At 45.6% G+C, this 27027-nt stretch overlaps 2 protein-coding genes and 1 pseudogene across 11 annotated transcripts in view; 2 read left to right on the forward strand and 1 right to left on the reverse strand.

Moving 5' to 3' along the window:
- The first annotated feature begins 94 nt into the window (after positions 1-94).
- Positions 95-2423, forward strand: Uqcr10 (ubiquinol-cytochrome c reductase, complex III subunit X). Of its 2 annotated transcripts, none has more exons than XM_013071937.3 (2): positions 95-360; positions 2159-2423. In XM_013071937.3, the coding sequence occupies exons 1-2, from the start codon at positions 158-160 to the stop codon at positions 2277-2279; spliced, it is 324 nt and encodes a 107-aa protein (XP_012927391.1). In that variant the 5' UTR covers positions 95-157; the 3' UTR covers positions 2280-2423. The 2 variants fall into 2 exon arrangements, with proteins under 2 accessions (XP_012927391.1, XP_004843475.1); XM_004843418.4 differs by having other exon boundaries at positions 99-307.
- Positions 2424-4147: 1724 nt separating this feature from the next.
- On the forward strand, positions 4148-4699 carry LOC101704425 (cytochrome c oxidase subunit 6A1, mitochondrial pseudogene; annotated as a pseudogene).
- Positions 4700-11926: 7227 nt separating this feature from the next.
- Positions 11927-27027, reverse strand: part of Ascc2 (activating signal cointegrator 1 complex subunit 2) — a 57008-nt gene continuing 41907 nt past the window's right edge. For 8 of the 9 annotated variants that reach the window (XM_013071995.3, XM_087198526.1, XM_087198525.1 and 5 more), the window contains one exon: positions 11927-25404. In XM_013071995.3, coding sequence (XP_012927449.1) covers positions 25233-25404 — 172 coding nt within the window. In that variant the 3' untranslated portion in view covers positions 11927-25232. The remainder of the gene's footprint in view (positions 25405-27027) is intronic. The other variant, XR_015446305.1, reaches the window with a different exon arrangement.

A 27027-nucleotide genomic window follows, 5' to 3' on the forward strand; every position in this document is an offset into this window, starting at 1 on the left:
CTGCTGCTCAACCAGCCGTTATCTGAGGGGTTCAAAATGATGACCTCTGTGATCCAAAGAAACTACCAATCCCATAAGGCACTGCACGTAAATTTATTTGGAGAATGAGGTCGGCCTCGGTGTAGGCGTGGTGGCAGCAGTTCGGCAGTGAGGAAGCATGGCTGGCCCTACCATCGTTTCGAGCTTGTACTCCCTGCTGTTTCGCAGGACTTCCACCTTTGCCCTCACCATTGCCGTGGGAGCCGTGTTCTTCGAGCGCGCCTTTGACCAAGGCGCAGACGCGATCTATGAGCATGTCAACGACGGGGTGAGGGCCTGGGCCATCCTGACCTTGGGCTTTCTTAAGATGACGGAGTGGAAGTAGGTCGGGACTCGGTCTACCTTTGCCTGGAAGGGGGTAAAAACCGTGGGCGTCTTCTGTCTGGAGACTGCCATCTGTCCTCTCGACCTAGTGTGAATCTTAAAACTTTTTTTTTTTTTTTTAAAGCCATACTTTGCAGGGGGGTCATACTGTTATTTCCCACCTCACAACCCTGCTTTGTTCATTCGCAGAAGCGAAAACTAAAGCTTTTGAGAGCAAAGGACTTGTTAGGTCCGCACCACTAGTAAGTCAGTGACAAGTGAGGGTTAGAACCTTGTCTCCTCTGAGAATGTAAGGACAGATCTTAGCTGGCGACAGTCATGAAAAGGACATCTTCAGCACCGTGCTGACCTTTTAAAATTTCTCTTTTAAGCCTGGTGTGGTGGTACATGCCTGTAGTCCCAGCACTCGGGAGGCTGAGGCAGGATTGTCGCTAGTTTAAGGCCAGCATGGGCTACATTGTGAGTTCAACGCCAGCCTGAACTACATAGCGAGACCCTGTCTCAAAAAAACAAAAACAAAAAAGTTGCTCTTTCAGTTCTTAAGTCTACCCGCGCAGGCAGCTTTTGGGTTTTTTTGTTTTGAGACAGGGTCTTCTCTCTGTAATTTAGGCTGGCCATGAACTTGCTGTGTTGTAGCCCATGCTGCCCTTGAACTCAACAATCCTCCTGCTTTAGCCTCCCAAGTGCAAAGTGCTGGGATTACGGATCTGTGCCACCAGACCAGCTAGGCAGCTTGGTATTAATGGTTAGGGGCCTATGAAGTCAAAGGGCCCTGCCTGGCAATACTAGGCCTTGTTACTTAATAACCATGGCATTAAGTTAGCTATGTTTCTTCTCTGAGCTTCAGTTTTATCTGTAAATTAGAGACCATAATAGTAACTATCTCAGGGAATACAGGTAAGGTGCCACAATGCCTGGTAGATGATCCCACTGAAAAATAACATTCTCTACATTCCTTGGGAAAAAAATGGGAGCATAAAATAGGAATAGAAATACTTTTTAGACTTATTATGTACCGACAATTGCTAGCTGAACATACTTATGTCATTAGATTGTGGCCATACTGGAAAAGGCCTGGTACAGACAACCTAATAGCACTATGTACCGTATTTGTATTTTTTTTTTGGTACTGGGGATCGAACTCGGGACCTTGCACTTTCGAGGCAGGTATCGGAACCTCTGAGCTAGATCCCTAGCCTCACACTTGTGTTTTTAATTAGAGACTGTCTGACTTTACATCCCAGGAAAGCTCCATCTTGTAATCCCATACTGTGCATGGCCAGGGCAACTTCCTGCCCATATAGAAATGTTACCACTTTCCTGTCTTTGGTTCTGGTTTTCTTTGGCCAGTCCCACTAATCTGGAAAGGAATTTAAGTACCTTGTATCCCACCTATTTCCCTGTGCTTTTAGGAAAGATAGTTCCAACCAATGTAGGTCGACGGAAAATGGCTCAATTTAGTACCCCTCCCTGGGTGTTAAAAAATCAAGACATCTTCCAAGCTCTCAATTATTGTGTTTCAGGCTATTCTCTCAAGCTCTGTTTTAATTTCCTGTAGAAGTAGGCTTGTCCTTTCCTACTTACTTCACATGATTGAGAGCATCACAGAATGTTATAAATGTTTAGAATTTCGTGTCAAGCCTAGTGTTGCTTCCATCCTGCCTGCCACAACTGTGCATTTTTAATCAGAACATGGTTCTGGTTTCTTTCAAGCTTGTTTTAATTGAGCAGTGGGAGTAGTTGTAAAATGTGAGAGCAAAGGTCACAGTTTGTGGTTCTTGTCTTTCAAATGCAGAAGCTGTGGAAACATATCAAGCACAAGTATGAGAACCAGGAGTAGTTCTTTGCCTCCCGGGGGCCAGAAGGACCAGGTCTACCTGCTAGCTGTTTGCGAAGAGCCGGTGGGCTCAGCCTAAAGATGAGTCTGAGTTGCTCTTCACAGCCCACCTGTAGCTGTTGGCAAGAAATGGCTCCACCTAACAAACAGACTGTTTAACTTCTGCTGTGTTTGAAGTATGTTTAATTGGAGTTATCAGCAAATAAATGTAAATTATCCTTGAGACCTGCTGTTTGCATTGGGTGCTTTGTTAAGTCTGCCTGATCTTCACTTTTCGATTATTTGAGACCACATCAAAGCCCTCTGGAAACACCTAAAAGACAGACTCCATCCGCCATTTGGAGTCTCCCATTAACTTCCAATGAATTCTGGTTTTCAAAACTTGAGCCTAGTTGGAGATTTACCTTCAGCTTTGGCTTCTAATCTATATGAATGTCATTCTTAAATCACAAGTTTAACCTTTTTGGCTGTGGGGAAGCACTGTGGTGTCAGCTGGGTAAAAAAGCTTGGCCTGGGGGTCTTGAGCCAATCCCTGCCTCAGGCTTTTATGTCTATTCTGCCTTTTAACTTGCTGAATATCTTATGGTGAGCTGCCATACCCTCTGGGCCACAGCCTTCTTCCAGAGTGATGAGTTTGGTTTACCAGGATTAGTTGGTGGGTTTGAATCAAGAGCAAGCATTTGACCTTGCTGAACTTAATTCCTTATCTGTAAAATAGAGATTATAGAAATACCTACTACAGGGGGTTTTGTGAGTTTTAAAAGGAGTTGTAAGGCAGTTATATATCTGGCACATGGAGGAATGCCAGGAGACATGGACACATATACCCCTCCCCTTTGGTACTGGGGAATGAACCTAGGGCAGTGGTGGCACAAATGCCACAGCAGGCTGTTTGTATCATTGAAAGGTCACCATCACTGACCTAAGGCCTTTGCACTGAGCTAGACTCTCAGCCCTTTTTTCTGTATTTTATCTTTAGACAAGGTCTTGCTAAGTCACTAAATTGTCTAGGCTGGGCTTGAACTTGTGATTCTCCTGCCTCAGCCTCCCAGAATGCTGATATTACAGGTGTCCACCAGCATGCCCATTGTGATACATGGATTTTAAGGACAGCCCTAGCATTCTGCTTGAAGGTTACAGCAGTAGGAATGTAAGGAAGAGGGGTTCAGGGACCATTGTCTGGTCATTCATTCACCAAATGTATAGGGGTGCCACTGTGCTAGCCGGGCATGTGGTAGAAAACAGCATGTGGAGTTTTTTCCTATTGGGTAGATTCCACATTCCATAAATGTCATCTATAACAGACTGGGCCAAGGGCTTGGAGGAACAGTGCAAGGAGGGAATAATCAGGATTCCCTTAAAAAAGCCAAGATATGAAGGTCATAAATCTGAGCCATATAGGTTGGGTGTTGGAGGCAAAGCAGAGGAAGGAAGCAGCAGGTTTGTTTTGTTTTTTGGTACCGGGGATCGAATTCGGGTCCTTGCGCTTTCGAGGCAGGCGGCAGAACCACTGAGCTAAATCCCTGGCCCAGAAGCAGGAGGTTTGAAGGCCTCATGGTGGGGAAGACATTTGCTGTGAGGACCAAAAAAGGCCTGAATGGAGAGTGAATAGGACCTTATCATTCAAGACTTAGTCACACTGAATAATCTGGATTTTGAAAATTAAAGTGAGTAGGTACTGAAGATTTCTTAAGCAAGGGCTCTAACCAGGAGCACATCAACCTCCTAGGTAGCCTGTCACTCCCACTCACTTCTAATCTGATACCCTCACTGCTACTACAGTGGGTTTTTTATTGTTTTTATTTTGGGATGGTCTTGCTGGGGAGTTCAGGCTGGTGTTGAACCCACTGTGTAGCCCAGACTGGTCTTGAACTTGCAGCAATCCTCCTGCTTCAGCCTCCTGAGTGCTGGGATTACAGGCATGCACCACCACACCCAGCAAAAGCAATGAACATTTGAAAAATGGTGGCTGCGGTGATAGCTGCGTCCTGGGATTCTCGGCTGCTAGGCCAGTCCTGCCTGCAGGTGGGGCGGCTTATGTCGAGTGGCGCCCACGGCCAGAAGGGCTCAGCTGGCATGTGGAAGGCCCTCACCTATTTTGTGGCACTCCCCAGGGTGGGAGAGAGCATGCTGAATGTTTTCCTGAAGTTGCACCACAGAAAGGAGGAGAGACATGAGTTCATTGCCTACCCCATCTCCGTATCAGGACCAAGCCCTTTCCATGGGGAGATGGTAACCATACTCTATTCCATAACCCTCATGTGAATCCGCTTCCGACTGGCTATGAAGATGAATAAAGAGAACCTGGACCATTATCTAGGCATTGGGGACCGAAGCTCTGATTTGGACCATTACTCATTCAGACCAGAAAAACATATGGGACCTTAAGCTCACCTTCCTTACTTGTATCAGATGATGACCATCGTACTGATCTTCCATCCCTTTGCTTGTGGCAAGAGATGGCTTAAATAAATAACTTAAACTCTGAAAAAAAAAAAAGGAATGAACATTCTTAGAGTTATTCTTTCTTAGCCAGCAGTTCATGATAGCAAGATTCAGGTGGAGCACATTCCCAAACTAAGACTGAGCCCAAGCAGCGAGTATATCCATCTGCTAGCCTACAGTTAAGATGCCCCATTATTTGTCAGTAGCATTTCTGGCCTATTATTGTGTATGTGTGTGTGTATGTTTCCTTTCAATAAGAGCTGAACATTAAAATAATAATAGCCAGGTATGGTGTGGTAGACGCCTGTAATCCCAGCACTCAGGCGGCTGAGGCAGGAGTGCTTTGAGTTTGAGGCCAGCCTGAACTGCATAGCAAGACCCTGACCCCCACCCCAATAATAATAACCCTATTTTTCCTATTGTCCCAGATTGAGTAATGTCCTCCCAAAATTGATGTCTACCTAAAACCTCAAAATGTGATCTTTTTAGGGCTTGGGGGTTAGTTCAGTGGCACTCCGCCTGCCTTGCAAGCACAAGGTCCTGAGTTCAATCCCTGGTACTGGGAAAAAAAAAAAAAAGGAATGAAAAAAAATGTGGTCTTTTTAGAAATAAAGTCTTTGCAGATGCAATTAGTTAAGATGAGGTCATACTATTGGAGTAGGCCCTGAATCCAATGACTTGTGTCCTTATAAGACATACAAGGATGAAGGCCATATGAAGACAGACTGAAGCTGTGCTGTCACAGGGTACCAAATGCCAAAGATTCCCAGTAACCACCAGAAGGAAGGAAAGATTCTTCCTCTAAAATTTGAGAGGGAGACTGCTTCTGCTGAAGCCTTGATTTCAGACCCCTGGTCTTTATATGAGAATATATATTTCTATTTTCAGGTACCTAGTTTGTGGTAATCCATTACACTGGTCCTAGAAAACTAATATATCTATCAAGTTGACCACGCTTTTTTTTTTTTAGTTTTCTGAGACAGGGTCTCACTATGTAGTCCAGGTTGGTCTTGAACTCACTATGTAATCTAGGCTGGCCACAAACTTGTAGCAATCCTCCCACCTCAGTCTCTCAAGTGCTGGGACTGCAGGGGTGCGCCACTATGCCTGGCTGACCAAGCTAACAATTATCTAACTTTGTCAAGAATATGAATAAATAGCACTTATGTACTGCTGGCAGGAGTGGGAAAGTGCTGTCTCCCTGGAGGGTGTTCATGCCTAGGTATTGAGAATCTTAAGGGCCGGGGATTTAGCTCAGTGGTACCGCTGCCTGCCTTGCAAGCACAAGGACCCGAGTTCGATCCCTGGTACCAAAAGAAAAGAGAATCTTAAGCCAGGTGTGGTGGTTCACACCTATAATCCCTGTACTCTGGGAGGCTGAGGCAGGAGGATTGAAAAGTTTGAGTTTAGCCTGGGCAATTTAGCAACCACCTGTCTCCAAAAAAAAAAAAAGAAGCTGAAGGGGTGGGGCTGAAAGTGTAGCTCAGTGTGAAAGCCCTGAGTTCAGTTCCTGTCATAACACACACGACTTAATGTGCACATTTTTAACCCCCCAAAAATTTTCTACTGGCGGATCATGACTCCCACAAAAGTGCATGTCCACAACAAGAGATGTTCATCAAAGCGTTGAGGTGAAAGTGTTGCCTTATTATGCCAAATAGGTAACCACTTAAAACTATTTTTAAGTGTGAGAAAATATCCAACAAATATGGCAAAGACCAACTGTCTTAGACTTTTCATGCTGCTATAACAAAATACCATAAACAGTGGCTTATCAACAACAAAAATACGTTTCTCATACTTCTGGAAAGTGGAAGTCCAAGGTCAGGGAACCAGGGGCCAGGGATTTAGCTCAGTGGTTCCGACGCCTGCCTCACAAGCACAAGGTCCCAAGTTCGATCCCCAGTACCAAAAAAAAAAAAAAAAAGATTAGGGAACCGGCAGATTTAGTGTCTGAAAAGAGCCAACTTCATTATGTCCTCACATGAAGAAGAGACAAGACAGTGCTCCAGGGTCTCTTTCATAATCCCATTCATGGGCTTCACCCTTATGACCTAATTAAGGCAAAAGGCCTCACCGCCTAATGGCATCACACTGGGGACCAGGTTTCAGCATAGTTATTTGTGGGGGTTACATGCAGATCATAGCATTAACCTCACTAACGGAGGAAGCAGGCTTCCAAATCAGTAAGAAAAACACACCTAGGACTGAGGGATTAGCTCAGTATTAGAACACTTGCTTAGCATGCATGAGGTCCTGGATTTGATCCCAAATACTGTGCTAACATAGAGAAAAAAGTACATGACTAACTCAGTAGAAGCCAGGGGGAATGGATGAACAGGCGATTAAGACCGGAGACACAAATGATCACAAACATGAGAAGATGCTCAGTTTCATTCATTGCACTTTTGAGGCAGGAGGTGGAACCACTGAGCTAAATCCCCAGCCATTTCATTAATTAAAATAAAAGAAGACTGGGCCGGGGATTTAGCTCAGTGGTTCCACCGCCTGCTTTGGAAGCTCAAGGACCCAAGTTCGATCCCCGGTACCAAAAAAAAAAAGAAGACAAAAATACCATTTTTTGACCATCAGATCAACAAAGTTGATTTGGTAAAGGATCAGGCAATCTCCATGAGCATTAGAACAGTGGTTTAGCACTTTCACAATAGTTTATTTTATATTATGTTTGTGATGCAGGGGATTGAACCCAGGGCCTCACACCTGCTAAGCAAGTGTTCTACCACTGAGCTACATATCCAGTAACAACATGTATTTTAAATGTTCAGTGCTTTTGACTCAAATTCCACTTCTAGAAAATTATCCCTACAATCACATGTACACACACAATGTCATTGGAACATTGTTTAGATTTAAAAAATCTTTTTTTTTTTTGCTTAAATTCTTTTATTGGTACATTTTAGGTATGCAATACATTTACATTTATCATTGGGTGCTCGTACCTGTACATGATGTATCTTGGTTCTTATTTTTTTCCCCATTACCTGTGCGCCCCTCATCCCTCCACCCTTCCCTATTTACATAGACTTTGTTTCCATTTTTTTTTCTTTTCTCATAATTTTTCCTTTCCGTTCTTTCCTTTCCCCATCTCCTCCCACCACTTCTACCCCTTTGGACCTTTTCCTATTTCAAAGTATCAATTATTATTTATTAATCCTTTTAGTCCTTATTTACACTCTCAGTTTCTCACACTAGAGAAACTATTTGGTATTTACACATGTGTCTTATTTATTTCACTTAAGAGTATGGCCTCAATATGCATCCATTTAGCTATAAATGACTCTAGTTTCTCGTTCTTTATGGCTGAGTAGTACTCCATTTTATTAAAAAATCCACATCTTTATCCAGTTTCCAGTTGATGGGCACTTGGGCTGTTTCCAAGCTTTAGCTATTACAAACTGTGCCGCTATAAACATGGGTGCACATATATCACTGTGGTATGATTCTTTTAATTCTTTGGGGGAAGATGCCCAGCAGGGGAATAGCTGGGTCAAATGGGACCTCTAGCCCTAGTTCTTTGAGGTATCTCCATACTGATTTCCAAAGTGGTTGCACCAGTCTGCACTCCCACCAACAATGGAGAAGGATTCCTTTCTCCCCACAGCCCCGCCAGCATTTATTTGTTGATTTCTTGATAGCAGCCACTCTTTCTGGGGTGAGGTGGAATCTCAGTGTTGTTTTCATCTGCATCTCTTGAATGACCAGCGATGTTGAACATTTTTTCATATGTTTATTTGCTGCTTTTACTTCTTTGAGAAATGTCTGTTCATTTCAGATGCCCATTTTTGAATTGGGTCTTTGAATCTGGGGGGGGGGGTCTGATTTTTTTTCAGTTCTTTATATATTCTAGATAGTAGCCCTTTGTCTGACTTACAGCTGCTAAAATTTTTTTCCCACATTGTAGGTTGTCTGTTAGCTCTGTTGGTGGTTTCTCTTGCAGTGCAGAAGCTTTTTAATAAGATGAAATCCCAGTTGTTGATTCTTTCTGCTAGTTCCTGTGTAAAAAACTTTTGATGAGGAAGTGGCTAACTAAAAAGGGAAATTCATACATAAAAATTTTTGTAGACATTAAAAATATACAATCAGAAAAAAATATATACAATCAGAAATAAATATATACAATCAGGGTGTGATGGTAAAGAAAAAAAATGATTATGTATGGGGCAGAATCAAGCCATGAAATGGTATGTTTAGTTGTTTCATTTGGTCCTATTTATGTAAGTCCACACAGTGATATGTGTACACAGAATATTACAGGATGTGCACTAAGGTGTTCGCAGTGGTTAGCTCTGAGGAGTGGAATTTCAAAGGTCTTTGTTTTTATTTTGTGCAACATTTTTTTTCTTACAAGCAAATATTGATATTTATTTATTTATTTATTTATTTATTTATTTTTTTTGGTGGTACTAGGGATTGAGGCCAGGGACACTCTTCCACCGAGCTACATCCCCAGTCCTTTTTTAAAAAATATCTTATCTTGAATCAGAGTCTTTTTTTTTTTTTCTGGGGTAATCGAAAGGTTTTTTTTTTTTTATTAAATTCTTTTATTGGTACATTGTAGGTATACAACACAATTACATTTCTCATTGGGAATTGTACCTTGAATCAGAGTCTTACTAAATTTCCCAAACTGGCCTCAGACTTGCAATCCCCCTACTTCACCCTCCTGAGTAGCAAGGATTACAGGCATGAGTCTCCACACAAGGCTTTGATCTTCAAATCTAAAAATATTCTACAGAAAAGAACACAATTAAATAATAAATAATGGTTAAATTGAATGTTCATAGAAGAGCCAGGTGTGGTGGTGCATACCTGTAATCGTAGCACTTGGGAGGCTAAGCCAGAAGGATCTCAAGTTCAAGGCCAGCCTGGACTACATAGAGAAATCCTGTCTCAAAAAAAAAAAAGTTCACAGAAGAAAATAGTCAAAAGATAAAACTAAGTGAAAAAAGCAAAACCTCATTACAAAATTACATGAAGGAATCGTTTTTGCTAAACACATAATGAGAAAATATTTGGTATGGCAACAAAATGAGACCCTGCTCCTCACCCCCGTGTCTTTCCCCCTCAAATGCCCTAACCTTACCAGAAAGTTAACAGTAGTTAATTTTCAGTGAGTCAGTTTTCTTTTCCATTGTGTTTCTCTCTGATTTCTAGGTTTTCTGTATCAAACGTATTGTTTTCATAAGGTTGGGGGTGGGAAATAGAAAGGAGTCGCCCAGATAAAGCCTGAACACAGAGGGCTAGCTGCACCATATGAACCCCTAGCCCTGCTCCAGGCCTGGTGGTCTGGATCCCTTTCCTGGGATCCTGTGAGGACGTCCTTGGCTGAGTCCCCTAGACCTCCCATGCGGGAGTGAGGATTTAGTGACCTCCTCAGAGTGGTACTGTGAAACTGTTTATTACTAGAAAAAAGTTCTCTCCCAAGCTCAGCCTGAGGCATTTGCTGGAGTCAAGAGCTGAGAGTCTTTTGAGTTAGCAAGCCCCAAGGACTCCCACCTGCCCCTCCCGTGCAGGGGTCAGGAAAAGCTGTGTGTGGGGACCGAATAAAGCAAGTTCCAGAAGGTCTCTGAGATCCTCCTCTGAGAAGCTGGCATCCTGCAGAGCTCTGAGCAAGCCGGGACACCCTCTGCGCTGAGTATTTGTCCTGATATCCTATTCCCCTAGCTTTTTTTTTTTGGTACCGGGGATCGAACTCCGGTCCTTGTGCTTGCCAGGCAGGCGGCAGAACCACTAAATAAAAATCCCCGGCCCTCCCTAGCTTCTTTCTTGTGCTCAGAAATACCCCCTCTAGGACTGGTGAGTAGCTCAGGGGTAGGGTGCTTGCCAAACATGCACAAGGCCCCGGGTTCCATCCCAGCACTGCAAAAGCCTCTTCAAACTTGTCAAAATGGAGTCAGGTGTGATGACCTGCCTGTAATTGCAGAACTCTGGGAGGATGAACAAAGGAGAATGGAAAGTTCAATCCCAGTGCAGGCAACTTAATAGCTTAGGAAGACCCTCTCTCCAAATTAAAAAAAAATTTCTTTTTGAGACAGGGTCTATTATGTAGTTCAAGTTGGCCTTGGACTCACTCTGTAGCCCAGAATGGTCTTAGACTTACAGCAATCCTCCTGCCTCAGTCTTCTGAAGGCTGAGATGACAGGCTTGTGCCACCACACCAGGCTTAAAATAAAACATTTTATTTATTTATTTATTTAGTTAGTTAGTTAGTTAGTTTTTTTTTCTAGGCCGGGTCTTGCTATGTAGTTCAGGCTGGCCTTGAACTCTCAGCAGTCCTCTTGTCCCAGCCTCTCCAGTGCTGGGATGACAGGCGTACATCACTAGGCCCATCTACAAAATTAAATATTTTTAAAAGGACTAGGATGTTGCTCAGTATGAAGGCCCTGGGTTCAATCTCCAGTACTGCAAAGAAAAAATAGCAACTTGTAACAACTCTTCATCTATCCATCCATCCATCCATCTTTACTGAGGCCTATTCTGCCTGACACTGTTTTAGACTGCAGGTATATAACAGAGAATAAAAAATGTCACTGCCCTTTTGGAGCTTATATCCTAGTAGGAGAGACAGATAGTAAATAAGAAAATAAGTAAACATTTTAGCACATGTTAGGGCAATGAAGAAAATAAAACTGGATAATGTAAACAGTGACTCGGGTTTGTAAAGCAACATTAGATTCTCTGGCAGGTAGACAAGGAAGACTTTTCCATGGAAATGACATTTGAGTTAGATTTGGTGGTACATGCCTATAATCCCAGCACTTGGGAAGCTGAGGCAGGAGGATTACCATGAGTTCAAGGCCCCCTGACTACAAAGCGAGACCCTATCTCAAAAAAAAAAAAAGAATAAGCCTTCTGGAAAATAAGAACAGCATGTGCAAAGGTCCTAAGGTGGGCACAAACTTATTATATTCCCTGAACTGAAGGAAATGAGGGGTGATAAAGAGGTGCAAATACTTTGTGGTCTTGTAGGCTGAGCTAAAAGTTTGAATTTCATTTTAAGAAGAAAAAGAGACCTCGCAAGCACAAGGTTCCGACTTTGATCCCCAGTATCAAAAAAAAAGGAAGAAAGAGCTGGGTGCGGTGCACATACCTGTGATCCCAGCACTTGGGAGGCTTAGGCAGGAGGATTGCTGAGAGTTCGAGGCCAGCCTAGGCTCATAGTAAGTTCATAGTGAGATCCTGTTTCAAAAAACAAAAAAGGAGAAGAAGTGGGGGAGGCGGGGGGGCCGGGGAGGAGGAGCCGCCCTTGGAGGGTGTGTGTTTCTTTTTTTTTTTTTTTTGGTACCGGGGATTGAACTTGGGTCCTTGCACTTGCAAGGCAGGCTGCAGAACCACTGAGCTACATCCCCAGCCCTCGGGTGTGTGTTTCTTATCAACCATTTGTTATGAACCAGACATAGTACAGTACTGAGTGCTTTGCACTTTTCTGCCATTTAATGTGAGCAATAATTCATGAGGTCTGATTATTAGTTCTTATATTTCTTTGTTGATTTTTTTTTCCAGTACCGGGGATTGAAATTAGGACCTTGTGCTTGCGAGGCAGGCACAGTGCCACTGAGCTAAATCCCTGGCTGAGGTCATATTATTAGTTCCATTGAATAACCGTAGCGAAGGATAAAGAGCACCAGTTTCAAAGCAGTTAGACTTTAAACTCTATGACTTGGGCCAGGGGTTTAGCTCAGTGGTTTTGCCACCTGCTGCGCAAGCGCAAGGACCTGAGTTTGATCCCCGGTACCAAAAAAACAAAAAACTCTATGACTCATTGGCTGTGTGAGCAAAGACAAGTCGCTTACCCTCTCTGAGCCAGTTTCCTTATTTGCCAAATAACCACATGATATTGCACAATGGCAGCTACAATGCTCCTTCTTGCTGGAGATAGTGCCATCTGGAAGGAGTGTCAAGAGAAAAAGTAAACTCTACAGTAGATCTCCACACTGCTACTTGCTTCAATAATCCAGCCAAAGGCTTCCCTGGAAGCCTGTGGTACTTTAAGGGCTGCCTGCCAAGGCTTGAAACTTTCCAACTCTGGGTTGTTTTGGCAGCATAAAGGAAGAGGGCAAGAGCAGGGTGTGGCAGCACATGCCTATAATCTTAGTACTTTGGAAGGCGGAGGCAAGAGGATCGCAAATTTGAACCCAGCCTGGGCAATTTAGTGACTTCGAGAGAGTTTGTCTCAAAATAAAATAAGAAATAGAGCTGTAGCTCAGTGCAAAGGCCCTAGGTTGAATCCCCAGTACTGAAGAAGAGAGAGAGAGAGGGGGAGAGAGAGAGAGAGAGAGAGAGAGAGAGAGAGAGAGAGAGAGAGAGAGAGAGAGAGAGAGAGAGAGAGAGAGAGAGAGGAAAAGAAAAGAAAAGGAAAGGGCAGGAGTTTTTAGGAGTATTTTAGGTTTGTACACCCAGCATTCCTTAATCTTATGCAGGGAGACAGAGGATGCTTATCTATTCATGGCCTGGGTTTCCAGGAAAAGGCTGCAGAGCTGGGGCTCAGTGTACAGGACGCTTGGTAAACAGTGCCCTTGGCAGCAGTGCCCACACGAAGAAAGTGAGGGAAGTGGAGGAGAAGTCAGGTAGAATGCATTGTAGTCTCAACAGCAGCCTCCGGGAATCCAACGCTCCTTGGGAGCTGTGCTGAGTGGGGAATCAGAGGCCCTTTGTGTAGCCCTGGTAGATCTCTCTCTCTCTGGAGGCTGCTGCTAGGAGTGGGGAGCCCAGGGCCGCCTGACCAGTCCCTAAAGGGGACCAGCAAGACATCCAGGCTATGGGGTGACAGCCCCTTCATCCTGATGAGAGCCTGAGCAGAGGATCTGGCCACCCACCACATCCCCACACCCTCCAGTTTTCTCGGGACCATGTTATACCTGCATCTGCTCTTTGAGGCTCTGCAAGGAAGGATTTACAAAATAACATATGCTTTAAATTCACAAAGTTTGTGGGTTGTTTTTTTTCAGTGCTGGGGATTGAACCCAGTGCCTCATACATGCTAGACAAGCACTCTGCAAATATGTGCAGTCCTTTTACTTGTTTTTGTTTTGTTTTGTTTGTTTGTTTCTGGTACTGGGGATCCAACTCAGGACCTTGCGCTTGGGAGGCAAGCTTGGTGCCACTGAGCTAAATCCTGGCCCTAAGTCCTTTTACTTTTTAATCCTGAGATGGGGTCTTGCTAAATTGCCCAGGCTGGGCTCAAACTTGTGATCCTCCTGCCTCTGTCACCTGACTAGTTTAGACTACAGGTTTATGCTACTGTTCTTGGCCAAGAGTATTTTTGGTACTGGGGATTGAACTCAGGACGTTGTGCTTGCAAGGCAGGTCCAGTGCCACTGAGGTAAATCCCCCGCCCTCAAGATTTTTGTTTATTTATTTATTTATTTTTGAGACAGATCTTACTATGTAGCTCAGGCTGGCCTTGAACTTGCTATGTTGTCTAGGCTGGCCTTGAACTCATGGCAATCCTCCTGCCTCAGCCTCTTGAGTGTGTGTGCCACCATGACTGGCAAGATTTTTCCTTTTTAATGATGATACTATCCCTGTGAGAAAATATATGGGAAATAATGGTTTCAATCCTACTGGCAGGAAGACCAAATTAAAAATGGCATTCAAGGGCCTGGGATTTAGCCCAGTGGTTCCGTCGCCTGCCTCGCAAGCACAAGGACCCAAGTTTGATACCCGGTACCAAAAAAAAAAAAAAAATGGCATTCAAAAAATTTGACCCTGGACTGGGGCTTTAGTTCAGTGGTTCCAGCGCCTGCCTTACCGAGTTTGATCCCCGGTACCAAAAAACAAAACAAAGCAAAACAAAATTTGACCTGGTTATGAGCCAGATGTGATAGTATACACCTACAATGGCAGCTACTTTGGAGACTGAGGCAGAAGGATCATGAGTTTGAGATCAGCCTGGGCTACCCAATGAGACCATGTCTCAAAAAAACAAAATAAAATAAAATTTGGCTGGATTTGTAGCTCAGTAGTAGAGTCCTGGCATGCAGAGGAGAAGAAAAAGGAGAAGGAGGAGGCAGGGAAGGAGGAGAGGGAAGAAAGAAAGAAAGACTTATTTGACTCTACAATTCTATTTCTAAGCATTTATCTTAAGAATATAATCATGAAAAAAAAATAAAAAAATAAAAAAAAGAATATAATCCTGGATGTGGGCAAATATTTAGGCAGGAGGCACTTTCTTGACATTTAATAGCAAATAATTAGAAACAACCTAAATGTACAACAAATTGTCCAGATAAAGCATGGTACAATAGAATACTAGCAAGCCATTAAAAATGGTGTACATGGGAAATGGAAAATCACAGCCTGATTACTTGGAATAAATGGTTATAACAATGTGTGTATTATGAGCCTATTGTTGCAGAAAACCAATATTTATATTTCCTTTTTTGTAAAAAAAAAAATATTGAAAGGAGAAGAACCCAAACCCAAATCCTAACAGTGATTATTTCCACATGATAGGATTATCGGTATTTTTTTTTCTTTGTTTATTTGTGGGAACTATACTGAGCATGTTCCTCCTTTTGTATTAAGGGGGAAAGCAATGTAAGTTATTAAAAAGAAATAGATTCCATCCTTGTAACCTAGTGAGCCCTTCCAAAAACAAGAAACAAGGCCTGTCCTACAAATGAGTTTGAAGTCTTCTGAGCAAAGGACAGAAATCAATGAATTTTAAGTGTCTGAGCAATGTGCAGAGTTGGAGAGAATACAAATTCCTTGGGTGAGATGAGGTTATGGAAGCTGCTTGAGCAAGTGGGAAGGACAAACGCTCTGTGCTGGGGCAGGCAGCTGGCACATGGGGAAGATCACACACCCCAAAATAGCTGCCTTCTCTGGGCACTCACCCAGGACCGGGCCTGGGCCAGGTGCTGTGAATGTACTCAGTGACACGGATCCTCATTTTGAGGTGGGCATTGCTCTCCACTTCATTTATAGGTGGAAAATGAGGCTCAGAGAGGTTGAGCATCTTGCACAGGGTAACATAGCTATGAGAGTGGAGAACCAAATGCAAGACAGATGGCCATAGAGGCTGTGGTCTACACAGAGCTATCCATTGCTCCACACTATGTAAAAACCATTTTTCTCTTTTCATCGAGGCCTTGGCCTGATATGCTTGAATATACAGATTGAATGCCAAGGGCACACTCCAGCCAGCACCAAGGACAGGGCAACGATGGCATGTAGAAAAAATGCTGGCTCGGAACGGCTTAGTGAGTCTGCACGCTGACTGTCTACCTGCCTTTCCCTCTTCTGCTGTCATTTCCAGACTCCCGTGCAGAACCTCTGACTGCTCTGGACCCTTTCCCTCCATTGCACTGACCCCTGCCCAGAGGCCACTGAGCTACATCTCTCTAATCCTGTTTTATTTTGAGACAAGATCTTGCCAAGTTGGTAAATTAATGAGACTGGGCTCAAACTTGAGATCCTCCTGCCTCAGCCTCCTAAAGTCCTAGGATTATAGGTGTGCACCACCAAGGCTGGCTTCCCTTGCACATTTGAAAGGCTGCCAGATTAACTTTTCTGCTGAATTACTTTTTTTTTGGTACCGGGGATCGAACTCGGGACCTTGAGCTTGCAAGGTGGTGGCAGAACCACTGAGCTAAATCCCCAGCCCTTCTGCTCAAATACTTTTAATGGCTCTACTTACAAGCTCAAGTTCAAATTCCTTGGCCTTGATAGACCCAGGCCTCCTCTCTTGAAAAACCTGCTGAATAGGGTCCTTGTATGCTTCCCTTTGCTTGCATCTTATATACATGGATCATAAAAGCAGTTAATATGTGAGTTAGAATCCTAGCCCTCCTGGTCTTCAGTTGGGAGACCAGGTCATCTTGCTTTCCCTCTTGAAGCCTTAGTTGTCTCATCTGGAAAATGGAACAACGATGATAGCAATGGCTCACAGGGCAGTTAGAAAGATATGCAGTAGTGTTCGTGATGTGTCCAGCACAGGTGTATTGGGTGACTTTGTTATGTTATTGTAGTGAAGAGATGAATGGGGGGTGGCTGCACAGTCCTCAGGGACCAGAGCCTAATTAGTATATTTCACCCACAAATTGTAGCCAGAGAGCTGTGGGTGACTGTGCAGCTGAATCCTCCCAGCACCTCCCCCTCATTGTCCCAGCTGCTTTAAAACCTTGTTCCAGCTTCCTTTCCAGTCCTCTGAGGCCAGATCACGCTCTTGTGTTCTCCTTTGCATCCCTTGGAGATCGCATGTTCAGTGTCTCTCACCCTGTTTTAAACCCCAGTGGCCCGGTGGGCTCTTCGGGCAGCTCTTATCTCTTCTCCACACCTTTCACTGCGTAACTGAGTCCTCTCTGCTTCCCTGATGTCTGCCCTGATGTCTGGGCAGATTTCTGTCTCTGTCTTGTTCAGGCCCCCAACAGTGACCTGGCCTTGGGCTGCAAGTCTGCCTGACGTCTCATTTCCTCATCTCGCTAAGCTTTCCTAATGAAACACTTCCTTCAAACTGGGCCCTCTGAGGGGCATCCCTCCCCTCCACTGATGGGGAGGCAAAGATGAAATTAGGGAAATATATTCTGCCCAGCTTTCTGCTTTCCTTTTTTTCCTCTGCCCCTCTATCAACAGAATGACTTGAATTATAGATTATATCTGTAGAAGTATAAGAGGTGATAAGCCCTCTTTTCCATACTACGCCAACATGTGGAATATTGTGGTTTCTAGTTCAAACACCAAGCCATAGGAAGGCAGAAAAGGTAAGGCGCTGAGAGTGTGGACTTTAGAGGCTGGCAAATCTAGGTTTGCATATGGCCTCAGCTACAAGCAAGTGACTGAACTCTATGAGACTTATCATCACACCTATTCCCAGGCTTTATTTTGAGGATTCACTGAGGTAATTTCCAGTCCTAAAAGGCTGCATGGGGTTCCTCACCTGGGTTGCCAGGACACCCACCACACACCTCCCAGACAGACCCTGCCTCTTCTCTGGCTAAGTCCTGTGTGTCCAGGCCATCTGGAGCCCAGAGGCTTCTGGGAGAACAGTCTCAGCGAAGTGAGGGCAGCTGTGGCAAGAGGGTGAGGGGTGGGTGCACAGACAGGGCACCCACCAGGGGAGCATTGGCAGGAGGCACCTGCCATCCCTCATCTGGGTCTCTGTGAGTAGTTCCCTGCCCACTCAGTGGCCTACCTCAAGGGGAGATAAGTCTGTGCACACCTCATCCTAGCCATCTTGCCAACATCTCTGCTTACAGCTAAGATGGCTACAGTTCCAACAGGGGAAGCAACTTTACTCAAAGTCCCAGATCCAGGGAACAGCTGAGCCCAGCTGGGTTTTGCCCCAAAGCCAGCCCTTGCTCTCAATGTCAAAAGCCCAAGAAGCCATCCGCCATCCAAGGGACCCAGATCCTCCAGGAAAAAGGCCTGAGACCTTTACCTCTAACTCTGAGTTAATAATCTGGAGCAGAAACAAATGGCTTTCTGTGCAGGCCCCTCCTGGCAGGAGAGTGTGGCTTTGCAGGTGTGGCAAGCTCCCCTTCCACAGCTCATGGAACTGGTTCTTATCTGTCACTGCTGACAGAAGCCATCTGGCCTGGAAGCTGGGCTCTGCTTATTTTGTTTTTGTTTTTGTTTTGCCAAGGCTTCTGTGTAGTTCAGGCTGGCTTTGAACTTACTGTGTAAGCCAGGCTGACCTCAAACTCCTCAATGATCCTCCTGCCTCAACCTCCCAAGTGCTGGTATTACAGACATGTGCCACCACACTCGACCCTGCCCTCTGGATTTGTCAGTGGCATCTGGGGAGCCTGGAAGAGAGTTGGGGGCAGCAGCCTTGCTTGCTTCTAAACAAGCTCCCATCCAAGGGCATCCCTATGAGACAGTCCTCAGGCTACGCCCAGAGAGCAGCCCGGAGAGGCTATTTCATGGCAGAACTTGACCATGGAGGTAAAAGTCTTAGAGAGTCTAAGCCATCCTCTGATTTTGTTCTTCGGCAAGAACCATCAGCCAGGGACAGACATGATGATGCACACCTGTAATCTCAGCACTTGGGAGGCTGAGGCAGGAGGATCGCTGAGGAGTTTGAGGTCAGCCTGGGCTACATAGTGAGTTCAAGGCCAGCCTGATCTCTATAGCAAGACCCTGTCTCAAAAAAGCAAAACAAAACAAAACAAAAAGCCATCATAGGGCCGGGGACTTAGCTCAGTGGTTTCGTTGCCTGCTGTGCAAGTGCAAGGACCCGAGTTCGATCCCTGGTACCAAAAAAAAAAAAAAGCCATCAGCCAAAACCCAGATAGAGGCAACTCAAAACAGTCCATTCATAGCCCATGGAGTCCAGAATTCTGTTTGGGAACATGTTCCCTAGAATGGCAGGTGATTTGTGCAGAGTTTCTTGGCAGGCAGTTAGAAGAGTGCACAACTGTATCCTAGCTACTCAGGAGGCTGAGATAGGAGGATCAAGAGTTCAAGCCCAGGGCCGGGGATTTAGCTCAGTGGTTCCTCTGCCTGCCTCGCAAGCGCAAGGTCCCAAGTTCAATCCCCGGTACCAAAAAAAAAAAAAAAAAAAGAGTTCAAGCCCAACCTAGGCAACTTAACAAGACTATGTTTCCAAATAAAAAATTAAAAAGAAAAGAACTGGGGATGTTGCTCAATGGTAGAGCAGTTGTCTGGCATCCACAAGGCCCTGGGTCAAATCTCTGGCACTGCAGGAAAAAAAAGATGGAACTGCCAAAAATGCAGGATAAACAGGGTTGCCCATCACAGGAGTTTTCATCTCTCCCATTTGAACATGGTTTGCTGCTTTCGGACTCAGACCATTGCTACCCACCATCACTGCTACCATCATGGCCTCATCTGACCCTCACAACTACATGCACCCATGAGGCAGGAAGGCAGGGGAGAATGATCATTCCCATTTCTCATAAAAAGAAACAGAAGCCCAGAGAGGCCAAGCGACCAATCCAAGGCCACAAAGCTAACTGAAATCTAGGACCTGGACTCCAGCCCCCTGACTCTTAATGTAGTGCACTTTTCACTCTCCCAGGCACCTTTATGAACAAGTTAATGGTAAAAAGAATGGGTACACTGAGACTGGGAATCTGTGTGTGAAAGAATGCTGAGTGAGTAGAGCAGTGTGAGATGGGAGGTAAGCTGGGAGCCTGTGTATAAACTCTGCAAAGAACGTTCCTAAATTTACAGGAGTAATTGGTGCTTGGCCCACTGGGCACTGCTTTTCTGCCTGGCTCTTCTGTGAAAACCACTTCTAGGAGGAGAAAACCATAATTACCTCCTTGGGACAGCAGAACACTTAGGGACATGTGAGAGTGCTGGGCGGGGGTGGGGCACAGTTCCTGCAGCCAGAGAAAGCAGACTCAATGTCATAATGTCATATTTGGAAAACCAAAATATAGTACCTGTTGTTTTTGTCATTCAGACTACAGCAAATAAAGCAGAATTAACCCTCTGAGACTGGGAGAAACCACAGAACCCCAGTGAATTTTTAAGCAGGACAAAGCTGTCCCCAGGGGTGGATGGGTGTCTGAAATGTCAGGGCCTGAGAAGCAGGCTGGTTGGGGGTTTGAATAGGTTGAGAAAATCTGGACTAAATGCCCTTTTAGTTTCTCGAAGTTCTGTTGGTCTGTGTAAAATTCTCTTGATGGGTTATTGATTGTTAGAAGAGGATTTTCTGTATGATGTGAAGTTAGAATTTCTTTCTTTCTTTTTTTTTGAGACAGGGTCTATGTAGTTCAGGTTGGCCTTGAAGTCACAGCAATCCTCCTGCCTCAGCCTCCTGAGTGCTGGTATTACAGGCATGCACCACCACACCAGTTTTAAGGACCTCCTTCGACCCACTGCAACCCTTATCTCATAAACACATAGGGCTGCAGATGGTAACTTTCAGACAGGATGGATTTTTTTTTTTTTTTTTTTTTTGGTACTGGGGATCGAACTCAGGACCTTGCATTTGCAAGGCAGGCACAGTGCCCCTGAGCTAAATCCCCAGCCCATAGGATGGATTTTTTAACCTTGGTTCAAGCTGCAGAATTACAACTGCAGCCTCCAGCCGGCACACAGGGGTCTATATAAAACCAGAGGGGCCTGGGCTGGCCTGAGAGCCTGTGGATGGGTCCTGCCCCACCTCTCCCTCTGCTTGGTTCCCTGGAGCTCCAGCTCCTTCCATCGGTCCCATAAACGTGCTGTGGGGTCCACACTCCCTCCCTACTGTTGAGGTCTCTCTTCTTCCTCTTCAATGGCAAGCTCAAGAAGGGTTGACTCTCTCACCTTCTCCCCTCCTCCTCTTCCGTTCTCCTCTCTGGTTGCTTCCCCCATACCTTCCAGCAAAACCCTTGGCTGCTGCCTGACACTGACTGCTCTCTGCTTCTGGAAAGTCTCTTTGCTCTTGGCCTCTTTCTGTTGTCCTTGCCTATTTTCCTTCCTACACATTTAAAGTTTCATTCATTTAACTTATTAGGATTGAGCACAATTATTGCTAGGTATTTTTCTTTCTTTTTTTTTTTTTTAAGAGTAGGAAATTTTATTGAGAAACAGCTCCAGAAAGTGGGTTGTCCATTGCTAGGTATTTTCCCAAAATGTCTGAGTCAATGTCCACGCAGCCCTCAGGTCTTTGGTGAATGCGCACCAAACAGGAGCTGTTGCCTACTTTTCCTTGCCTTCCCTGCCAGCTGACCCTGTACCCTGAGCTTGGGGAGCGGGGGGTGGTGGTGGTGGTGGCAAACAGACGGCTCAGCTGTTCTGGACCAACACCTGGACCTGGTCTGGTCTGCCTGTAGTCCGAACTCTGAGGCCCCCTTCCACCTGAGGATGCCCTAACCCTCTCCCTTTTTTCCTGAACAGGGATTGGACATTAAAATGAAGAATCATTCAGTGGGCTTAAAAGGAGACTAAATAAATGGAGGAGGAAAGGAGAAATGAATATGAAAAGAGAAAAAAAGTGAAGAAAATAGAACAGAGAATCAGATGTCTGAGGGACAATATAAAATACTCGGATACACATGTAGTTGGAGTCCTATCACTCTGCCCTGGATCTTTGTTTTTTTTGTGTGTGTGTGATACCAGGGATTGAACTCGGGACCTTGTGCCCTTGTGCCTGGGAGGCAGGCGCAGCAGAACCAAGCTAAATCCCCGGCCCTGCCCTGGATCTTCTTGTTCAGCTATTTCATTTGTGTTTTCCTCTGTCATTTTAGGTATGGGATCAGGGAAAGAGAAGAATGGCAGGGCTCGGATATAGGAATTAAGAGTGGGGCTTTAGCTGGTTGTGGTAGGGCATGCCTGTGATCTCAGCACTCTGGGAAGCTGAGACAGCAGGATTGCAAATTCACTCCCAGTCTGGGCCATAGAGTGACTTAATAAGACTTTGTCTCAAAATAAAAATAAAAACAAAAATAAGGATAGGGATGTAGTTCCATGTGAAAGCCCTCAGTTCAGTCCTAAGCACCATTAAAAAAATAAAGTAGGCATTAGGAGACAATCTGGGATTAAATCTTCCCTGGGTTGTTTCATTTTTAAATTATTTTTTGGTACTGGGGATCGAACTCAGGACCTTGTGCTTGCAAGGCAGGTGGCAGAACCACTGAGCTAAATCCCCAGCCCGTGGGTTGTTTCTAACTGTGTGATCTTGGGCTGGTCACCTAAACTTTCCCTGTACTTTGGTTTTCTCACCTGTTCCCACCTTGCCGGAGTAAACAAAAGAATGAAAGGACAGAGCCCAGCACATACCCAAAACATGGCAGGTACTCAGCAAGGCTTTTATTATTACAAATCTGTGTGGCCTCACTACCACCATCACTCACACTCTTACTTTTATTTTTATTTATGTACATTCCTTTCCAGATTTGGTCTATATGCAAGAAAAATTTGTTTTTACATCTTTACAATCATGATGCATCATACCATTGTGTATTCTGCTTTTAAATTTATTCTTTTTTTTTTTTTTTTTGGTACCGCGGATCAAACTCAGGATCTTGCGCTTGCAAGGCAGGCAGTGGAACCACTGAGCTAAATTCTCGGCCCCTTTAAATTTATTCTTAAAAAAAAAAACCTTCCCATGGTGCTACCAAGTCTTTGTTGATGTCATTTTGAAGGGCTACATAACAGCCCCTGCCTTTTCTGTGGATTGACCTTTATTTGCTTTTTCTTTCCTTCCCTGTACTATTTTCCCCAAGCTCTTGGTGTGACAGCAACATGTAGGCTCTGGCCAACCATTTCCTCCTCCGGGCTGGTTTTTAAGAGGCAACTCAGAAAGGACATGCGTGCAGGCTCTGCTACGATTGTGCCACCAGCTTTGGACAGATTAATTGCCCAGGTTTCCTCAATGGGCTCCTGGGTCCCTTTTATGGGTCCCTTTTTTTTCTGTATCGGGGATTGAACTCAGGTCCTTGCGCTTGTGAGGCAGGTGGCGGAACCACTGAGCTAAATCCCCGGCCCTCTGGGTCCCTTTTAATAAACAATGATCAGTTCTACCCCACTCTTCACAGGGGCACAGAAGCTCTGTTCAAATGCCTATGCCCCCCACCACTGCTATTCTAGGACTACAAATAAAGACATCCAGGTGCCAAGTCCTCTCTGAGGCACAAGATCTTAAAATCTTCCCAGGAAACATCTGTGATAATCATGTTCTCTGCCAGGGCACAGAGAAGGCACTTAGAAGATACCTGCATAGGAGCAGCAGTGAGGGTGGCCGGCTTTAGTAACAGAGCAGGCAGGGGCAGGGCAGCCACTGACTCTACTCCTACTCTGCAGCTGCCAGTCTTAAACCTGGGAATCTCCTCCCTGGATTTCATTGGCACCAAGAGAAAACTACCTGTCTGGTCTAACACACTCACTTCACAGATGGGAATACTGAGGGCCTGAGGGGAAGGGGTGCCTGTGAGCACCATTCTGATGGCCCCTGAGCTGTTTTCAAAGCATCCTGAATGGTTGCCCTTGAGATCTGAAAGCAGAAAGCAGCAGCTCCTCAAGGGAGACTAAGTTTGACTCGGCACTACTTTCTGAAAATGTGAAAAATGGCCTTTTCAGACCCTTTAAGCCAGAAGGCTCCTGGGAAACCTGAACACTATTCTGAGTGGCTGGGAGGCACAGGTGATGAAGTGAAGGTGGGAAGAGCTGTGTGAGCAGGTAAGGCAGGTAAAGCCCAAGCTTCCAGGGTCCCTTGCCTAATGCCAGGGAAAAGAACTGGGTCTGAGGAGCCTGGTCACTGGAAAATGCCTCTGGGAGGAAACAGTCTTCCCACTGCCTGTCAGGATGGCTGACTCTGGGCCTGATCTCAGCTAATTTTGCAGGTCTCAGAGAGGACACCACCCCCAGATCTGCTCTGCATCTCAAACACACCAAGAGAAGCACAAGACACAGGGATTGTTATTGATTTTCACTTGTGCGGGATAACCTAACAAAACCAATCCGTCAAGCGCCTGTCTGCCTCTGCCTCACACGCTTATCCTGACTATGTGCAAATAAATGGCACTAGCACCCAGGGTGATTTGTCAAGGTCCAGATGGGCGTGGGCCCTGGCTTCCACTGATGAGCCCCAGGCCAAGCTGGGCTAAGATCAGCCCAGCAAATGCCCCGTTGATCTGTATTGATTAGTGACGCTCTGGGAGACCTGGCAGCCACTGCCACACTGGGGACTGGTTGGCTACACCTGGGAGGGAACTTTGAGGAACCAGGCCAACTCCCATGCACTTCAACTGGGCATCCCTGCTTGTTTCTTAGTCACTGGATTTTGGAGGGTTTAATAGAGTGTATGTACAACCATGAGGCACTGAATTTGGCTCTACTACTGGCCACATGGCCTTGGGCCAGCTATGAGATGGAGATAATATCACATACAGGGGTCTAGGACCCATAAGGGTCCTGGGTCACACTGAGTGTCCAATCCCAATTCTGCCAGCTCCTGGCTGTGGCCTGGGCAGGCACTCCAGCCCTCAGTGCCTCATTTTACTCATCTGTACTATGGGCTGAAAACAGTACCTACCTCCTAGGGCAGAGGTTGTCTGGACTGAATGAGACAATGGAAAGGGCCACAGAACCGTCCACTCTCCAGCTCTTCCTTCCATAGGCAGCAACTGGGGGCTCAGAGAAGGGTCTGGTGTGCTCACGGTCACACAGCAAGGCAGAACAACATGAAGAAGGGTTAAACGGAGAGGCAAGCAAGAAAGTTCAATAAAGACAGCACAGGGACTGCCCTGCCCTCTTGTCCTCCAGCTGGCAACTGTCATTGCAGAACAAGATATGGGAGTGGATCATGTCACGTCACAAATCGTTGCTGAAAAGGGTCAGAAACTTTATTTGTAGGCCTTGTGTTGTTTCTGAACATACAGGTTTCCAGCCATCCAGGAGTAAAGGGAAGTGGTGTCCGGTGCACAAGGTCTGGGGGGCTTGTCTTGGGGCTCTGTCCCCTGCCCTTTCCGACCAGTGCAGCTGGAAAAGAGGTTTCTTGCTGGCCAGTGGGCTCCTCTGCCAAGGGATAAGGCACTGTGTGTTCTACAAGAAGGTGCTCCTGGATGGCTGGTGGGCAACGAGGTGGCCTTCTCAGGGGCTGCAAAGCTGAGGCTGTTGAGGGATCAAGTTGAAGTTGGGGGCCCCCAAAGGGCCAGATGGAGAGGACACCTTAGGAAGGGATCATGCCTTTGCTTCTCTTTCGGTCAGCCATGGTTCTCCGGTTGTGGTTGGCTCTTGTTGCTTTGTTGGCTTCCTTCTTCCGGCGTTCCTGTGTTGTTTCCCGGCTCTGTCCATGGCCCCGGGGGCTGCCAGCCACTGGTGTTGAGCTGTCATGCCGGTACCTGAGGGAGCAACAATCCATCCCCAGACAACCCATGAGCTAAAAGAGCTCTGTTGGGAAGAACCCATAGCCTGCCACTAGCTAAGGACACACACCCTAGGGCAGGTCATTTATAGCCCAACTTTAGGTGGGAGGGGAAGTGAGGGGTAGGGCACGGGGACTCTGGCCAGCCCTTCTGCCTGTGTTTTCTCTTCTCTAAGCCTCACCTCCAGGTGGGCCCATTGCTAAGCTGTGGGGGAGCAAAACTGGAGGGCTGATCATAGCCTATGTGGAGAGGAGGAGGGCTTAGGTGTGTCCTCCCTTCTCCATCCAGGGCCACTTGCTGCAGGTAAGACACTTCTCCTGTTCTGCACCTAAGAGCCATGCTTAGAGGACTCCAAAGACCAAATGCGCTCATCGATATAACCTAGGATCTTTTTAGCCCATCTCAACTGCTAGGATTTTTGCAGAGCTCCATGCTCAGGGATTTGGGATAAATAAGTCAGAGTGGCTTTTCTCCCTGCTCAACCTTCTTATCTGGCATAGTGGTGCCTGTAATCCCAGCACTCTGGGAGGCTGAGGCAGAATGATCACAAGTTTGAGTCCAACCTGGGTAACTGAGCAACTCAGTGAGACCCCACTTCAAAATTTAAAAAAGGGCCGGGGATGTAGCTCAGTGCAAAAGCCCTGGATTCTATCCCCAGTTCTTCAAAAACAAAAACACTTCTGTGGCTCTTTCCCTGTCTTCAGAGTGAGATCAAATGCTTTGCCTCCTGGTGAGGCCTCCTGTAGCCAGGCGGCAGTGTTGTGTGAGTCCCAGGATGAGCACCTGGGCTAATACCCCTGGCTTGGCCTTAAGTGGAAGCAGATCCTCAGTCCCCCTGAATTGTTTCTTCAGGGTGAAGAAGAGGGGGCTAGACAAAGAAGTCTCAAGCTACCTTTTAAAGACCTCCCTGAGCAAGTGTTCTTGTTTTTCTGCACCCATGTCAAATTCCTCTGCACCTTTTCCACACTTGAAGACCCAGTTTAAGAGCTCTTGTGTCTCTATCATACCTTTCTCAGCCATAAAGGATGTGTGGCTGACTGGGCTCTCTCACATTTTATACTCTGTCTGATACTAGCAAGTCCTGAACATGAGAGACCCCAAAGCGGAGCTGAGTGATCTAAGCTCAATATATATATATACACATATATATATATACATACATAGATACACATATATATACATACATATATACAAATATACATGTATGTATATATATATGTAGGTATCGGGGATGGAACTCAGGTCCTTGCACTTGCGCAGCAGGTGGCAAAACCACTGAGCTACATCCCCAGCCCTCAATCTCTTTTTTTAAGAGATGAGTTCTAGGGCTGGAGATGTAGCTCAGTTGCACCTTGCCTGCCTAGCAAGCCCAAAGTCCTGAGTTGGATCCCCCAGGGGTGTGGGTAGGGGGAATGATGAGTTCTCACTATGTTGTCCAGGTTGGCCCCAAACTCCTAGCATCATGCAAGTGCTACTGTGCTTGAACTGGGCTAAATCTTTGGTCTACCACCTATTGTGTGACCTTTGGCATTTAACATAACATCACTGGGCTCACCTGTAAAATGAGGATAATGATAATAGTAGCTACTTCCTAGAGCT

Source organism: Heterocephalus glaber, unplaced genomic scaffold (assembly GCF_053883595.1).
Source record: "Heterocephalus glaber isolate CG9 unplaced genomic scaffold, H.glaber_assembly_v1.0 deba00001687, whole genome shotgun sequence".
Classification (NCBI taxonomy): domain Eukaryota; kingdom Metazoa; phylum Chordata; class Mammalia; order Rodentia; family Bathyergidae; genus Heterocephalus; species Heterocephalus glaber.

Bases quoted from the DNA above. Each gene is read 5' to 3' on its own strand.
- Uqcr10 (XM_013071937.3), top strand. From the start codon at position 158: ATGGCTGGCCCTACCATCGTTTCGAGCTTGTACTCCCTGCTGTTTCGC. The intron at 361-2,158 runs GTAGGTCGGGAC...TTTCAAATGCAG, and splicing joins CTTAAGATGACGGAGTGGAA to AAGCTGTGGAAACATATCAA.